Genomic DNA, 17831 nt, shown 5'->3' with positions numbered 1-17831 from the left:
ATTATTTTTTCCGAGCTAGATGTTATAATAATTGGTCTGCAAATATGAGTAATATTTTTCCTTGTAGCAGTAATTAATGTAATACATTGAGTTTTAAAAATAAAACCAAAGAGAAGCAAAATCACAACCGCCCCCCGTATTTATGTGAAAACAATTAACTGCACTAGTTAAGTGAAAAATAGATGTCTGGGGGAAATGAGAATATGATTACAGACTTCAGTGTTTACACACTAAGCAATAAAGGTGTGGTGGTGTAACACCCCTCAGTCAACAAGGACACACAAAATATGTAAATCTGTGTTGGGATCATGCTCTGAGGGCTCTCCCTGATACCTTTCCTGGTGCCTCTGATAGACATCTCTCAGAGTTCCTATTTATAGTGTAGCTGGTTTGAAAGAGTGTCCTTGTAGTCACATACATCATGTTCCAGTGACTTTCCAGTGCAGTGGTGCAGTAACTTTTAAACAGATTTTGTCCCAGCACACAGTGAATGTCTTACTGTGCCTATTTACAAGTAGGCAGATCTCTTGTTTGATACATTTGCATATTTATATTCTTGCTGTTGATATCGTGGAACTAATCCTAGAGTGGGCTGATAAATGCTCTTGCCTCAGGAACTTGAATCCTTAAAGTTGGTTATCCGTCATGCTGTCATTGAATATGAACACAGTGTTATACTTGATTGCTGTAGTTCTTCCCAAAGGGAACAGGAATACTCTTCTTTTCATCATGTTTTTCCACTGATGGTAGTGGGCCAACATCATTGAAAGCTCCTTTTGTTCTTCGCATACTTTAAAATGTTTTTTTGCCCTGACATCTTTTGCTCTGCTCGTTGAAAATTTTATTTTCTTGATACCTCAAACTCTTCTATGCAGTGAACCACAGCAAACAAGAATACACTGTACAATGGTGATGTGTGGGTTTTGTCTTGCTTTTCAAAACCCTGTGTTTTGTTTCTGGAATGCTGTTTAGCAGCACTTAGATCATGCTGATAAGTTGTTTCTCATTTTCTTATGTTAACCATGTAATACATCCCAGTTTGCTGCTCTGTCACCAGGTGTTTTCCAGGCTAAGCAGTAACTCCATGAAAAACTATTAGATAAATTAATATATGCATTTTTATCTTTGATTGCTCTGTAAGCAGTCAGTGCCTTTTGGGGAATTTGGTGAGCAATCTGTAGCTGACGCTGCAGAAGTTAAGCCAGCAAAACACAGCCCTGGTTTTTCCAACACCTTGAACCCCTACCTCTGTTTGCACAGGAACATGGTCTGCTGCAGCTTCAAGAAGGAGCATCATCATACAGCTTTAGGTCGGTGCTGTGTACCATGCTGTTGCTTTGCTATCATACTTTCATGACCTTTGTGTTAGGTAAGATTGTTTATAATTACTCTTGGATTTGGTTAGTTCTTGTGGGACACAAAGGGGAAAAAGATTATTCCATCACCTATTTATTGGTGAATTGTTTGTTTGTAACCAGATTAAATGTAACTTGTTTGTGGGGTGTTTTACAGTAGTGATCATAACTGAAGAGTGTGTTTTAATATTCAAGATGGAGGTTTGTTTGACAGATAAGAAGGCAGATAATGGGGATGGCCAAGAAGGTTGTGAGAACTAAATCTGTTTTAGCCAAGCGCATTATTGGGGAGGTTAAAATAATGGCTGTAAGTGATAAATGCTTTGTTGATGTTGGACTTTTTTGGGGAGGTAACAGCTTCCTGCTAACATTTACTTCTGTGTTATCGCCTGCTAAATCATTCTACAAAATGTGTTTGTGCCTGAGTTTTCAAGTCAGGAAGCACAATGTTGTCAGGGCTTCCTGCTGCTGCCTTGGTGCAGCACCAACCTGTATTTATGCCTTACTTAGTGGAGAGAGGAGCCAACATATTGGCCAATTGAAGATGGATAATTAGTACCTTGCGTTCCTGTTCTTTTTTTTTTTTTTCCCTTTGTTTTCTAACTATTTTTATCACTTGCATTTTTACACATTCTAGGGACAGGAAAAGGAAACGTTGAGGAGGCAGAAAGACTACTTAAGCCTTATTTGGCGCGCTATCCAAAGGTAAAATGAATCTTAACTTATTTGGTGTGTTCATTTAATGTTTTCTTGCCAAAAAACAAAGATCTATACTGTATGGTCAGATTGAAAACTGTTATAGAATACTTGTATTTTTATTATTATTTATTACAGGGAGCCATATTCCTGTTTTTTGCAGGCAGGATAGAAACACTAAAGGGTAATATTGATGCGGTAAGTAATCATTTTGCTCTTGAGAAAGTAAATTTCAAAGGCTTTGGAAAAATTCCTCCAGGAATGGTATTTCCTTTTTGGCTAATGCTTCCTCTGGATTTGGCCTATATGTAATTTGTAGTTTATTGAATTACAAATAGGAATTTTGTAAACTATTTTGACTAACTTGTTTCTCCAGCTCATTTTCCTACCCCTCTCAAGTTCTGGTGATAATCTAGCCCAGCAGTATTGATGACACAGTTTTCTCATTGTTTTTCCTATCCTGAAGCAAGATGTGTCTTTAATGAGACCCATTGATAATCCTTTGCCTTCACTGTGAGTAGAGAGCCATAAAAGACTTGAAAAATTATTAAGAATACATGTCCAAAATACTGTGAGACAGAGTATCATCTGATATGCAGGGCAGTATCTCCCTTGACATCTGTGGAAGCACAGCAATAAATGTCAGCTGAGCATCTGTCCTTTGCCTTCAGTTTCTTAATTTCCCTAGACACAAACATTCATTTTGATTATGCTTAGAACAAAACTTTCAGGAGTGGGGAGCTCTGTGGCAGGGTAAACTTGCTAACACCAGGATGACTGTGTAGCCAAGAGCCTCTTGTGCAAAGCCAACAGATGTGATTTTGGGAAACACTGGGCTGTCAATAATTTGGAAGTTGCAGGGGCCATGCAGGCAGATCCTGGAGCCCCGATGTGTGTTACAGCACCTCTGTCTGTGCATTTACACGTGACTAAGGCAGTGTTTGGAAATCTCTGTGTGCAGGCAGTCAACAGGTATGAGGAATGCTGCGAAGCTCAGCAGTACTGGAAGCAATTCCATCACATGTGCTACTGGGAGCTGATGTGGTGCTTCACCTACAAGCGCCAGTGGAAGATGGCTTTTTTCTATGCAGACCTGCTGAGCAAAGAAAACACTTGGTCAAAGGTAAGTTCAGCAGAACAGGAGGGCAAGAGGCCCTATAGTATCTACTAACTTTCAATCTAATTAAGTTAACTTTCTGTTGCTTCGAAGGTACAGCCTATAAAGTAGTATAAACCTGGCCTGCTGTGGCTGCTACAGAACAATGTGAATTGCAAGCATTCAAATCTGAATCTTGGTGGGCAAGCAGAAATCTTTTGGGCCCAACCGGTAGATGAAGAGTGACTTGTTATAGATGCTGTGTGTTGACTGGTTGTGTCATCAAATGTTGCAATTAATGGTGCAAGTTGCCATTTCTTTAATTATGCTATGGATAAAAGCTCTTCTGGTGGTGAGCAAGGTTAGCCACGGTGGTGCCTCCAGGGTAATAAATACAATTAGAAGTGGTGCTCATCCCTGTGCATCTGGAAGGGAGAAGTTCTTCAATCCAGAGCCCTGGTAGCTTTCCTCCCTTTGTCTTCCCTTTCTGCCTTTTTAAAAATGGGGGTTATGTTTCCCCTATTCCAGTCAGTGGGAATTTCCTTGGTCTGACTTGACTTCTCAGATATGATGGGCAGTGGCTTAGCAACTTTATTCACCATTTCCCTCGGGGTCCATGAACTTGTGCACCTTCAGGTTCATTAGATGGTCTTGAGCCCAGACTTCTGCACTGGGCAGTTCATCTCACATTCTCTACCTTCGGCTTCTGTGACTTGGGCAGGGAGGCTGGGGCACTTGGTGGTGAAGGCTGAGGAAAAAAGTCGGGGTGCTTCAGCCTTCTCCAGATCCTGGGTAACCCAGTCTCCTGTTTTCTTCCAGAGAGAGCCCACATTTCTCTCGTCTTGCTTTTATCACCAACATACCAATAGAGTATTTTCTTTTTGCTCTTGCCATCCCTGGCCAGACATCAGTGCTTTAGCTTTCCTAACCTGATCCCTGGCTGCTCAGACAATTTCTCTGTATTCCTCTCAGGCTACCTGCCCTTCCCTTCACCCTCTGTAGGTTACCTTTTTGTGTCTTGAGTTTGTCCAGGATCTCCTTTGTCACCCACATGGGCCTCCAGGAGTCTTTGGCTGACTTCCTCTTTTTTTGGGACGCATTGCTCCTGGGCTTAGAGGAGGTGATTCTTGAATATTAATGAGATTTCATGGGCCCCTCTTCCCTCCAGGGCTTTATCTCATGGTACTCTACCATACAGATCCCTGAGGAGGGCAAAGTCTGCTCTCCTGAACTCCAGGGAGTGACTGTTTTCTAGAACCTACTATTTGGGATATGTCGCCAAGTCGTGATGGGACACAGAGACTGTATAATACTAGGTTTTTTCTCTGAGCATGACCTTATCTTAGGTTTTCTAGCATGTGTTCCTAAGAGTATTAAAAACTTACTTTAAGCAAGCATGAGATTTGTTCTTGGAATTTGGACACAAACTATAAGCTGATACATACTAAACAAAGACATACATGATTTAAAAACAATATTCTGTACTCACTTTCTAAAATACTTCTCTCTTAAATTTTTGTAAGACTGTGAACAAAGGTAGGAACTTCTTCCCTTTATGTTGCTGTTTTGCGCTTTATATGAATAAAGATGATGCTGTAAATTCATTTTTCTGTATAGATATTCTTCATTGCATTTACAGGCTACTTACATTTACATGAAAGCTGCTTATCTCAGTATGTTTGGACCAGATGACTGCAGTCCTTTTGGAGACAGTGAAGCTGAATTATTTAGGTAAAATTTACAAACTCACAGTTACAACTGGTTACTATCTCTTCACGTCACAGTGTTGGGGGAAGAGAGGCAAAGTTATTCATCATGCAGATTTGAAGATTTGTGCAAATAGGGTTGGATTGGTAGGAAATTGCAGAGTTAAACATCCTTTAGGCTAAAGTGGACCCTGAGTTCAGACAGCAGGTTTCTCCTGGCCATACAGTGGCTGCTGCTGTTCCATGTAATACATTCTTTTTCAGTTGCTTCCTTTAATCAAAATGGAATGTAAGATGTGAAAGCCTTCAATGGATTGAGCTGCAAGATGTGTTCTTCCTTAGTGGGAACATCAGCACAATTTGATTCTTGGGTTCTGAGTCTCAGAGAAGTAAGAAATAATTAAATGTGCAAGTGAATCTATGCATTATAATTTATAATTATAAATGATAAAAAAGTGAGATAACCTCACTGTGTTAATGTAATGTTTCAGCCTGCTGGAACAAAGAAAATTTGGTTACTTTAGGGTTTACAATTTTTGTATGAAATCTAATTTTTTTAAAATGTGATTACATGATACTTTTCAAGTTTTCTCTGTCTTTCGTAATCATTATAAACAGATTTCACTGAATTTGGAATCCATTATGAAGTGAATAGTTTTAGTCTTTGGGAGAACGGGAAGACAAAAGCTAGTTTGCCTCTTTCTTAGTCTGTGAAGAGAGATGAGCCCTTTATAAGTCAGGTGCATCATCTAATTTAATCTTTCAGTGGGGAAGAGTCCCTCTCCTCCTGCTTGATTAAAGAGGAAGCCTAGAGATAAACGTGCCCTGCATAAAGACAGCTTTTGTGAGTATGTATGGCTCAGCTTCCCCAAGGTAGCAATAGCCCAGTGTGTAACAGCTTTTTTAAGTTCTCCTTGTTTTGATTTTTTTTTTTTTTTTTTTAGTTTGAATGTCTTCATCCCAGAGGTTCACAGGGGTAAAATTCCTTACGTTTTCCTTTAAACTTTCAGGATTGTTCCCAGTCTGAAACTGAAAATTGCAGGGAAATCTCTGCCCACAGAGAAGTTTGCAATTCGGAAAGCACGACGGTATCTTTCTTCAAACCCTGTTCCTTTGCCTGTCCCACCTTTGGTAAGTCAGAAATATCCACATACACTCCCTTTTCAACATTTTTGTAATTTAGAGAAATAAACCCGAGGTAATTGGAATAAAACATCTTTCCTTGTTTCTAAGGTAAAACCTCTGCAGGAGACTGGAATGTTCCCAAAGCAAAGCCAAATGAATGTGAGGAATGCTGTAAAACTGGGGCATGCACCAGCCACAGGGAACTCAGCCAGTTGTTTGTGACACGTAAATGTGTTGCATGTGTAACTCATTATTCCAGCTATAGAGTAGCGTGCTCCCAACAGCTTTCTTTTGGTTCCCTTTGGAGGAACTTTGCCCTGGGTCTCTTCTGTCGTGTAATTTGCTAACAGAGGACTTTAAGGTACAAGGAGGAGTGGTGTCAAGGAAACAATGGAAGGATTGGGGACTACATGGTAAGGAGCTGTTTAACGTGCACCTGATTGATTGCAGTTTGGTGCTCTCCAGAGCAGCTCACGGGTGCTGGGATGAAACAACCGACTCCTTTGGCCACTCCAGGAAACCATTGCGACTGTTGGGGTTTTTTTGTTTAGTTTTTTTTCCCCTGTAATGCTGGCCTGTTCCCTGTGGCCAGCTGCATGAGACACCCATTCATGGTGCAGTTACAAAAATCTGTCCACAAAGAACATGTAAAAGAGAACATAAAAGGGTTTTGAGTCCAGGGATTTGCCAAGTGCAGTGGTGTTAACACTTGCAGCACTTTGAGCTGTTATGCTTTTAAGAAGGAGTTGGATAATTAGTAAATACTCTTTAAAAAAATGCCAGAACAAGGAGAGCCCCTTGGAGACCACTCCCCAGCCCACCAAGGGTATGTGACGCTCTGCCTCTTGAAGAAATAGTTGTTACAGCAGAGTGTGGGTATTCACCAGGGGCTACGTTCCACTAATAAGAGTGAAGTGAGAAAAATAATTAGGTTACTTTGATGTTCCTTTCAGGCTTCAGAGAGGAAGGAGTGTTCACACCTGGGGTTTGGCTGGGCTATCCTAATGGGATTTTGACAGAGCAGGTTTCTGTACCAGGAGCTCTCTGGCCGGGCACCGCGTCCTTGGCTGCTGTGCAGTTGCGTTTCCAAGGCAGCAGATGCCGCAGCTGAACAGATAAAAGCACTTTATGGATGTGGAACTGGGGGCAGAATCTCATCTCCAGGATTTTTCTTTTCATTATCAGGGGACTTGCTGGAAGGAGTGAGTCCTCAAGCAAGTCTTACCTCAGAGATTTAGCCTTGAATAAATATGGTTTGAACGCTTCTCTTTGAAAACCATGTTAATGAATCTGCACTAGGTACAGTAAGCTCAGCACAGGTTTTCCAATCAACAGAGACCAGATGGTGAAAGCAACAGCGACTGGGGTTAACATGCTGTTTCAGCTATTCTAGCCTGACAACTTTTTGTGCCCTAGTTCCACAATTCAGTTATTCTATATAAAAATTTTATCCAAATGCTTTAAATTATCACACGCAGACAAGGTCAAGTAAATAAATAGAATAAATACATCAGACACTGATCTCTTCTCTCTGGTGATCAGTGACAGGACCTGAGGGAATGACATGAAGCTGTGTCAGGGAAGGTTTAGGTTTGGTATTAGGTAAAGGTTCTTCACCCAGTGGGTGGTTGGGCACTGAACAGGCTCCCCAGGGAATGGTCACAGCACCAGCCTGACAGAGCTCAAGAAGTGTTTAGACAACACTCTCAGGCACAGGGTGGGATTCTTGGGGTGCTCTTGGGCAAGACCAGGAGCTGGACTCAATGATCCTGGTGGGTCCCTTCCAACTCGGGATATTCTGTGATTTTATGATTAAATAACATGTCATGGAGGCCAGTTGTAATATTTTCATCTTTCACTTTGTGATTGGTAGTAGCAATGGGCATTTGGTGATATACTCTAAGAACCCCGAGAGCAAATAGGAATTCAGCCAATAGTTTTAATAAAATTTACTCTAAGGACAGTTGAATAATAAAGAAGTTACTTTCTTTGGGAACGTCGTACAAACCTGAGGAATGTAAGAGGTTTACAGTTCAGATTTAAAATTCTGTCAGTTTGTTTGAAGCTTGGCTTAAAGTTTAGAGGGTTTGTCTTGCTGTCCTGAGATTTCATACTTTTTCTGTGGAAGCAGTACCTCACATTTATTTATGGGTGTTACTGCCTTGGCTGGGAGAGAGCTGAAAAACGAGGGGAGACCTTAATGAAAGGATGATTATCCATGTACCATCAATGTTTTAAGTCTGTTTTGTTGCTGCTTGCCTTCTTCTATAAGTGAGATTGTGTTTGCATTCTGTTCAAGCAATGTCCTTTACATTGTGTGCAGTAAGTGGCTCTTGAGGTGTCTTCCAGGGCTAATTTGTTCTGAAAACCAGTGTAACAAGTTTTCAGTTGCAATGAAAATACGTTTTGACAAACTGACTTTATTTAAGGAAGCTGTAACTTTTTCATCATGCAGAGATAAACTGAAGTATTTGACAACTACATTTATCCAGTGCTGTAATTAATGATGCTGTCATTTCTCCCTGACCCCAGGAAATGATGTATATCTGGAATGGCTACGCTGTAATTGGAAAATGTCCCAACTTAACAGAAGGCGTGTTAGAGACTTTAAATGAAGCAGAAGAAGCATTGGCAAGAAGTTCAGGTAACCAGTGGTACGGTTTAAGCATTTATTTTACAGGGCAATAGCTAAAGATATTATCTGTGAATAGAGAGACAGTCATTAGTAAAGTTAATTGGATCACAGGAGGAACATAGATAAGGAAACCATAAATGGTTTATGCAGATAGGAATATTTTTTTAATATAGCAATAACTTAAAATAATAGCAAGTGATTTTCTATCCACAAATGTATGTTAGGAATGGTTTATGATGTGTTAAAGGACTGTTTATTTTGCTAGATCAAAATCAGTATATGCATTGGCTTGATTATTTGGATCCTGAAGCTTTGTTAACCTCAGATATTTCAATTTTGAAGGATAAAATAGGAGAGGAGTTTGTTCTTTTGTTTTAAAAGTGCTGTCAGTTTATGACATGACCTTTGGGCTGACTGGTGTCACCAGTGTGCTGCAGAAATCCAGGACACAAGGGATGGCCTTCCTGTCAATGAGCACAGTATAGGATTTAACTGAAACAGGCTCTGCTACCACATTTTCTCTCAGTCTCTTAATTCACTATCCATGAGAAAATTGAATTGGTGTTTATTTCTTGTCAGTCTTTCCCAGTTCCTGTGGGAGTTCAAGCAGTCTGCACAGCTTTTCTCACAAAGTTTTTCCTTGACCAATATTTGATCTCATTACTTTTATATGCAACCTTCCTGCAAAAGGATCAAGCCCCTGTTGATAAAGGAATATAGGCTAAAACACTGCATTGCAGTCTTTTCTAGGGCCTTGGACTTCTGTGCAGTGAGTTACACAAGATTTGAAAGGGTTGCCTGAAAGACTGGCTAAAACTATCTATTTTTAATTAATTGAAAAAGAGAATGGGAAAATATTTTCAGTGAAGGTGACATCCTAGAAAAAGGCCTTTGACCATTTCACCTTCTTTGTCACCCATTTTGTTTCATCATCAACAGTATTTCCCTTTTCCATTTTTTTTCTCAGTTGGCAAACTGTGGGTAAGGCTGCATTTTGCAGGCATTTGTAGCCGATTCATGTTTCTAGAACACTATGAGGACATGAAATTGAAAACTGGGATGTATTTTAAACATGCCAACAATTTAAAGTGTTGCCTGTTTCAAATACTGACTTGCTGTTTTCAGGCATATTTAATGAATTGGAAATGAGCAACTAAGCTGAATATTTTTGCTTGTAAACTTTTAAGAGTAAGCTGCCTATGTGGATTGGCTATGAAAAACCCAGTAGTTTTCTTTGAAATGTATTATGCAAAATTTTCTGATGAAGAAAGGGTGTTGATAATAAGGACTTAGAACTAGGTGAGGCTGGTAAGACTCTGGGCACTCAGAAGTATAAACTCCAAAGAAGAAATGGTAGGATGTGAGGTACAGGTAGCAAAGTTTCACATATTTTTATTTAGCCAAATGAAGGTAGAGAATTGACAAAATTCTTGCCCATGAATGGACTATGAGACTACAAGTCAGGAAGCAGAAGAGTTGTACAGGGCAATAAAGGCAAAGGGTGGAGAGACTGTAAATTTGACTTCAGTATTTACGAAATGGACACCCTAACTTAGTTTTTAGGTGTCAGAGCAGTAAGACTGTGGAATAGCCTTTCAGTGGGAGTAGGGAGGGAAAGAACATCCTAACAGTTTTTGCACAAAGTTTGATCAATTTTTGAAAAGCTTGATGTGTGTTTGTCTCTGCATTAAATTCACCAACTAGTTCTTTTCTGTGTTTCAGTAGATGGACTGTGCTGACACTTACCTTTGAAAGTTTCCCTACAGGTAGGAAAATCTCTTCTGTTCTAGAGTTTTCTAAAATGTGCCATTTACTTCCTCCTGCAGCTACAGAACTACTGGCAGATGACCGGTGTGTGATAAAGCTGTTAAAGGGATTATGCCTCAAGCATTTGGGCAAGATCTCAGAAGCAGAAGACCATTTTAATTACATCTATTTAAAGTAAGTTTTCATACCTGGCATGTAGGAGAGCTCTTGAGTTTCAAGTAAGAGGAGATGTAGCCATGATATGAATAGAAGGGAGAGGACTGCAGTATCTTTAGTGTTTACTTCAAGGTATTTAAATTTTAATTTCCAGTGTTGTTAGCCATGTGTTGAAGAATTTCAAATATGCAATTTTTATTGAGGTATTTTCTCCTTTTGGGGGGACTGTAGGTGCACAAAATTTTTCAGATACCACTTACTTTGTTTGCCCCCTTCCTCTTCCCGGTCATGAAGAAGGTGTACCCAAGAAGCCAAATGCACTCTGCAGGTGGGAGCGTGATTACAATGGGAACTTCTGCACATCATGTGGCGCATGGCACCTCTTCTTGTCAGCTCACATGGATAGAGCTCATGATGTTGTCATCTTTTCTAACACTTTCCTGATAATAAAGGCATTATTTTCTAATCCTGAGATTATACATATTGTGTAGGATGCTTATGCAAAATACACATTTAATAACCCAGAAGAGAGCTTCAGATAGAGAACATGACAAGTGTTGTAATAGAGATTGATAGCTCCTTCTGATCTTAGCTAATCTCCTAGTTATTTGTGTTTGGACCTGTTAAATGAGGGAAACAATATATCATTTCAAGGTCTCTAGGCTATTTCTTTTCCAATGCAGTGAGAAGAAGATAAAATATGACCATTATCTAATTCCAAATGCCTTGCTGGAGCTGGCAATACTGTATCTGGAGCAGGATAGAAGAGAAGAAGCAATAAAACTTCTGGAAAAAGCAAAGTAAGTGAAAAGCCTGTGTTGGTGTCTGATGGGTCAGTTTGGTGTTTTACTGGTTAGCAGGAAGCAGAAGCATTTCATTAATATCATGGAAACTCATTTCATTTTTCCTGTGGGAGTGTGCATGCCTTAGTTTTGGTTTGGACCTTTCCAGTGGTAGGTGTTACGTTTGTTCAGTCTGGGACTTGCAAAAAGAGCCAAAAAAATTTAAATATCTTAATCTAAATGTCAAAAGTTTCCATAAGAAATAATCCATGTGTAACAAAATGTAATAATCTTTGTAGTCTATTTGCTTATTCATATAAAAGATGTATTAAATTAAATCAAAGCTCTGTGTTATGGCTAAAATAGCATTACTTAAATTGATGGCCAGCAGTGCCTGTTTCTTTCCTTGATGAAATACATTTAAGATAATGCTTCAGGTTACACTTGGTATCTTTGTATTGTTTCGTCTGCATCGAGGCAACTTAAACACCTGCTTTTACTGTTTTGTGTGATTGATTTTTCTAGCAAAATAGGTTTATTGGGAAGTTGGGCTTGATCATGTGTGTTCTTTATTATAAAATTAATAAATACAGGGTTTGCGTCTGTTTGAACCTTTACTTCTCTGCTGAGCCAAATTTTGGCAGTGGTGGGGAGAGAGGAAATCCAACCCAAACAACTCTTCCCCCTCTTCAAGCATCCCAGCATCAAGGTAGTTCACCTCTGCCTGGATCCTGAGTGAGTCCAGATGTGCAGAGTCACTGCCACAAGCATCAGCAGCTACAAAACTGATGCCTGCGCCCGGTTCAGAGAGGTCACACAGAGTTTCTATGCTGTTTTTTGTCCAAGTCAGGCCACTCTGCAAGTCAGAGTAGCAAATCAAGCCTACCAAAGATTATGGCAAAAGCCTGTCAGCACAAAAATTAAAATATTGCAATCCTTAATCTCCTGTGCTTGTGAGCCTGGTTCTCTGTAGACTCATGGAAGATATTAAGAGCAGCAAAAATTGCATTAGCAAAGTGCAGTGGAAAGTGTTTCAACTGGCTTCATGTTCCTCTAAACACACCTCTCCTGTCCTCATTTCCGTTGTTCACATCTCTCTTAAGGAGAGCTCTAGAAATGAATGATTTGGAGCTGCTGATTACAGCTGGAACTTCTGTCATTGCTGCTTGGCCATTGCACATTTCCCTGGCAGCTCTGAATGTGTCTCAGGTCCCCTCAGGAGAAGGTGTTTGGATTAAAGGGGTGCACCAGCAGACAGCAACTCTGAAAAATGTGCTGTTGCCCAGTGTCTGAAAGCTGCTACTCAGACTTGCTGTGCTCAAAGAACTCTTGAACACTGTTGTGACATGCAAAAAAAAAACCCTCATTACAAAACCCCTTGTTTCAGTCAGTCATAAATAAAAGTGCAGCTCTTACATTTCTACCTGTGGCATTAAAATGCTCTGTGTTTATGAGCTTTCAGCTACAAACACTGAGTGTCTCAGCAGCCACGAGAGGGAGAGCAGGGCGTTGGTGGGGTTGGGGCTGCAGAATTCTGTTTGCAGTTGGCAGGAGCGCAGGCAAGCGCTTGGCTGGTGCATGACGCTTGATTTGCCTGACCTAAATCCACATACTGCTGCTGGCTTGGATCCTCAGCTCTGGGAGAAAGAGTGGGATGAGATGATAAACAGTTTTGGCTTGGTCATGCATGGAAATATTTCTATTTGTATGACTGTAAACTACAATCAAGAATATCAGTGTACTCATGAGAAATACAGGCTCTGCATGACAAAATCTATTTAATTTAAAGGAAAAACTTCAAGGGGTTTCAAATCAGCACACAGCAGAACCTCGCCACCTCCTTTTCTCAGTCAGCCTCTTGGGTGTTGCATACATAAAATTATAAGCTGGTGTAGGATGGGCATGGAATTCCTGGTTTTCACCAAGAGACTGGCACTGCCACAGACAGATACCACGCTGCCATGCTTGGTTTGAATTATGAATTCCGAACTGAAAGGCTGTTAAGATACACAGAGTTTAATACTTAATGTTATGTTTCTGTAAAGATGACAAATATCTTCTACAAGAAAATTAGCATGGTCTAATCCTCTTTTGTATCTGGATTCTGTATCCATCCTGTAGGAGCTGACATGCTAATTCCTACTAAGTAGGATCTGCACTTTCTATGTGGTCCTGGGGAAAATTTTTTGGTTTTTTATAGAAGCTTTTCCATGAAAATACAGATTCTTTGAATGCTCCAGTAACTCTTTAGAGCATGACAGAGCTACTGGAAACTATAGGCAGATGACAGTGCGGAGCCAGGCACTAGATGTGTGTGGTGGAAATCCTGCTAGTCTTCCCTGGGATGGTGAATTGCTCCTCAAAAGCTGATATGGAATCTGGTGTGTGCCCACTTTCTCTTTCCAAGCTCTGGAGCAGCAAATTGTCTGCCTTCATTTCCTACACACAGTATTTGTTGGCAAACATAGGATGGAGATGGGGATGTTCCCCTCCTCTGGATCAGGACAGGTTCTCTTTCTCTCTCTCTCTCTTTTTTTTTTCCCCCCTCTTCTTTACTTTCTTGAAATGAGTCTACCTTATTAAAATGATTTTTTTTAATGCTGAAAATATTTGTATTCAAATCTGTCAGTTATACTTTGAGGGGGGGAAAATTCTAATTTCTGAATGTAAACTAAGTGGATGTTACAGATAATTAATATGGACTCAGTATTTTGATTGAGTGGATCAGATTCAATTTCTTATTAAGCTATATTTTTCTGGTAATTGCCAGACAGTGGAATTACAAATAAAGAACAAAGAGCTGCCTTGTTTGGCCAGGAACACATGCCTTGTATTTTAGAGTAGGCAACAAAGGAGCTTGCAAAGAAAGGCTTTTTTGCTGTCTACAGTTGTTTTGCTTAAAACAGTAATACAAAGATAACTTGGAAATGTTTAAAATATATATATTCATCAGAGTGGATCTTCTTTTGTTTCAGACAAAACTACAAGAATTACTCCATGGAAACAAGGACACATTTCAGAATTCAAGCTGCCCTGCACCAAGCCAAATCCGCCCCAGAAAATGGAATGCACTGTGGAGCCTCAGCAGTGTCGTAACTTTTTCTTCTTTGATGTTCTGTTTGTTGCAAAATTTGGTGCAGAAAATTACCAACACTTTAGATTTATTTTTCCTTCTCTTTCAAGTCAGTGAAAAACCAAATAACTTAAAATTTCAAAGGTGATGCATAAAACATTAATCTAGTGTAATAACATGGCAAAAAATCTCTCAAACCAACCATAACCCTGAAAAATATTGTTTTTCCAACAGTGGCTTTTTGAATACTTACATCTGTGTAATTCATTTTTCAGTCGTGTGCCTTTCTCTTGTGTTCGCAACATTATGTTGTAGCTTGCTTAGTGAAAGGGGAACATTTGAAAAAAAAAACAAACAGCAAAACTTTAAGATTTCCAGATTTAATCTCAGTTAATTCTAAATATTTGTTTGGATCCATACTACTTGGAGTTGAAAAGGAAAACATTGCTTTTTCCCAGTACCTGCTTAGTTGGAATGGTGTGAGAAAATCTCACAGCAGGGAGGAGCTCTGGATCCTGGGTGTTTCTAGTTGGGCACAGAAAGCTTCTCTATACCAGCTTTTACCAGCCCTATTTTTGCTTCTGTAAGAAACCTGCTGGTGAAAAGAATGGTCTCTCTTATGCAAGTACCTTGACTTTTTCTTTAGTTTGGTTTTCCTGTCAAGTCTGCTGCTTGTAGCAGCTGAATTAATTTACTGAGGATTGCAGGGGGAAAGGTGGTGACAGTATAAAACTGCATCACTTCTTCTTTGACAATGGAAGGTTCTTAGGAAATGTCTTCTGTCAGAATGAACATGATCTGAAGCTTATGTCAAATTTAAAGCACAAGTCCTTGAAGGTCATTTAAGAAATGGCAACACTGCAGTGGCTGGAGCGATTCTGGAGTTACTGTGACAGCCCATCCCTTCCTACAGTGGCTGTTTTTAGGATTCCCAAGCTGACATGTCCATGTTGCAAGAGGCTGATGTTCCCTGTGGGAGGAAGCCGGGGCTGGAGCAGGCTCCCTCAGCACAAAGGAGAGCCCTTTATCTTTTTGCTCTTGATTGATCTTTTGGGAGATTTCCTGTGTAAGGGGCTTTGAGAATAGAGCAATGAGCTTGGTCTGCTTTCCAACGCCATGGAATTCCTGCTTTGCTGCAAAACTGGTGAAGTCAGTGGTACCACAGCTTTGACTTGTGTTTACTGTTCTCCAGGCTGGCTCCATGTCTGTATGCCTCTGGGGTTTTGGGGCACACTGCTACCTCCCTTTTGAAAGAGCTTCTTCCCCATTACCCATTCTGATGGGTGGAGATGGGAGGTCTTCTGAGAGCCCTTTTTCTCCAATGGAGATGTTTGTCAGGAAGATTCATATCTATGTACCTCACAGTGAATATCCTTTCTAAAGTGATTGTTCCCAGCAGAAGAGAAAATTGACAGTTTATAGCTCTGCTTTTGCCTCCTCAAAGGAAATGAAATTGTTTTATAACTGTAAATTAATATGCAAGGAGACAGAACCACCAGTTCCTCAACAAGGAGAACTTGCATTGTCTTAAAAATAGATACCCTTTATAAAAGTCTTTCCAAGTTAAAATGATAGATGGAAAATGCATTTTTAAAGTGACTTTCTCAGATAAATTCAGTTCAGATAAATGTCTCGATTCAGACAAAATTCGGTATAAACAGTTACGCTATTTACAAGCTGCACATCAAGACTTCAGTGTAAAAATTCAGTCATTCTTTGTATAGAATAAAAAAAGTTTCTTGTTCTACTTCATGCATATAACGCCTCTTCTTCCAGTTGTGTCCTTTTCAAATATTTTGGCAGCCTTAGCATCTTTTAAGCAAGCAATGCCATGTGAAAATTAGCATAAATTGTACTTTGCAGAAACTGAACAATCCTTCTGAGTGTAGATTCATTTCTTGTCTTTGAAATTTCACCCACAACTTGGTTTTGCCTGATCTTAGATACATCACACAAAGGATGTACTGTGTGATACTCAGCCAGCTTCCCTGATGCTTTGCAGCAATGAAAATCCCAAGATTTTCCTAAGCTTTTCATTGCCTTCCTAAGACTTTCCTAGTCTCCTCTAGTCAAACACCAGCACCAGTTGCACTGTAGACCTCATCTGCAGCTTCAGCTGAGTGCTTTGTAGTTCACTGTGATGTTTGACTCCTTGGCTCCCAAGCCATAGGAAATAATCACCTTCCTTATGCAATGAGGATTTATGGACTGTAACAGTATGGATTCACTTGAGGAAAAGATGAGTGGAAGGTCTGGTACATTGTCACTGTGTAAGTTTTTGGTGTATTATATTTTGAATTGCCCAACATCACTCTGCTCATCAGTTCCTTCATTTTGGTGCTCCTCCATGGCAGGCATCCAGACTCCGTGGGGTCAATCTGGGCTGGAAGGTTGATGCTGGGCTGGTTTTTCCATTTCTCTGCATGGTGCCTGGAGCAGCTCTGCAGGACAGTAAATTGCTTCCTCAGTCTGGAGTCCCAAATGCAGTGAATCAGGGGAAACACAAATGTGTGAGTTCTCACCTCAGGGTATTCACTTAGCAGAAAATAGTGGATATTGTCATGGAATTGTACATCAGAGATTGAAGCATGGCCCAAGATTCAGGAAATGGAAGTACTACTGCAGATGGATATAGTCAACACCTCAACTGCAGAAAGAGCAGTTCCTTCTGCATTCAAATACTGAACTGTCTGAGCAATGCTTGAGAAACCCACTCTGTGCACCATCTTTAGCCAACAACTGCTGCAATCAGCTCTTCCCCATCTTCAGCAAAGCCAGAGATGTTATCCAAAGACAAAAATTACTAACTCAGACAGCAGAAAAATTTTCTGCACTTGGTAGGACCTTTATCATAAAACCTACAAACTTTATTTCTTTTTCAATGCATTTTTTTTAAACTAGCACTAGTAAGTGTTTTCCTGCCAGTAACCAAGGAGGGGGAGAAATTCGTTCTCAGTTTCCTGGATATCTGCAGCAGTGGCCATGGTGCCCCATGGGATAATGCTCTCACCTGAAAGTGGTGCTGGCAGGAAGGGCAAGGCAGTAAAAGGGGCACCCCTTTTATCGTGGGCTCTGTTATGTGGAATCCCTGCATGCAAGGTCTCTCACTGAACTGAGGGAAGAGAGGGGCTGAAGAGCCAGCAGCTCCTGCTGAGGTCTGATGAGGTGCAACTGCATCAGCTCCTGTAAGTAACATGAGATGAGATACAAGCTGTTGGGCAAAGGACACTGGGCTGGAACTGAATATGGTCACAGCTTTTCTGGATGGCTAGAAGAGAATTTGATGAAGCCACAAACATGGTACAGAACTACTGTGATCTGGAAACACACACTTAAAATTGCTCAACTCCACCTGTGGCACGGGAGCCTGCTTTGCTTACTGACACACAGTTCTATTGCAATCAACAGTTCACATATGCCATCAAGGATGGATGGTTTAA

The 17831-nt window shown here is 40.3% G+C and overlaps 1 protein-coding gene across 4 annotated transcripts in view; it reads left to right on the top strand.

The window, feature by feature from the left end:
- The window catches only part of TTC39A (tetratricopeptide repeat domain 39A), a 44730-nt gene extending 28592 nt beyond the window's left edge, over positions 1-16138 (top strand). For 2 of the 4 annotated variants that reach the window (XM_042030666.1, XM_042030665.1), the window contains exons 9-18: positions 1261-1369; positions 1993-2060; positions 2190-2249; positions 3013-3174; positions 4787-4878; positions 5864-5984; positions 8511-8622; positions 10440-10554; positions 11220-11336; positions 14294-16138. In XM_042030666.1, coding sequence (XP_041886600.1) covers positions 1261-1369; positions 1993-2060; positions 2190-2249; positions 3013-3174; positions 4787-4878; positions 5864-5984; positions 8511-8622; positions 10440-10554; positions 11220-11336; positions 14294-14414 — 1077 coding nt within the window. In that variant the 3' untranslated portion in view covers positions 14415-16138. Of the gene's footprint in view, positions 1-1260; positions 1370-1992; positions 2061-2189; positions 2250-3012; positions 3175-4786; positions 4879-5619; positions 5698-5863; positions 5985-8510; positions 8623-10439; positions 10555-11219; positions 11337-14293 lie in introns of those variants that run through there. The other 2 variants (XM_042030667.1, XM_042030668.1) reach the window with 2 other exon arrangements.
- The last annotated feature ends 1693 nt before the right edge of the window (positions 16139-17831 follow it).

This window comes from Corvus kubaryi, unplaced genomic scaffold (assembly GCF_017639235.1).
Source record: "Corvus kubaryi isolate FWS band 111438036 unplaced genomic scaffold, C.kubaryi_AGA036_p1.0 37334, whole genome shotgun sequence".
In the NCBI taxonomy this organism is placed as follows: domain Eukaryota; kingdom Metazoa; phylum Chordata; class Aves; order Passeriformes; family Corvidae; genus Corvus; species Corvus kubaryi.
Note: the sequence above shows the minus strand (reverse complement) of the source record. Positions and strands in the feature narration are given on the sequence as shown.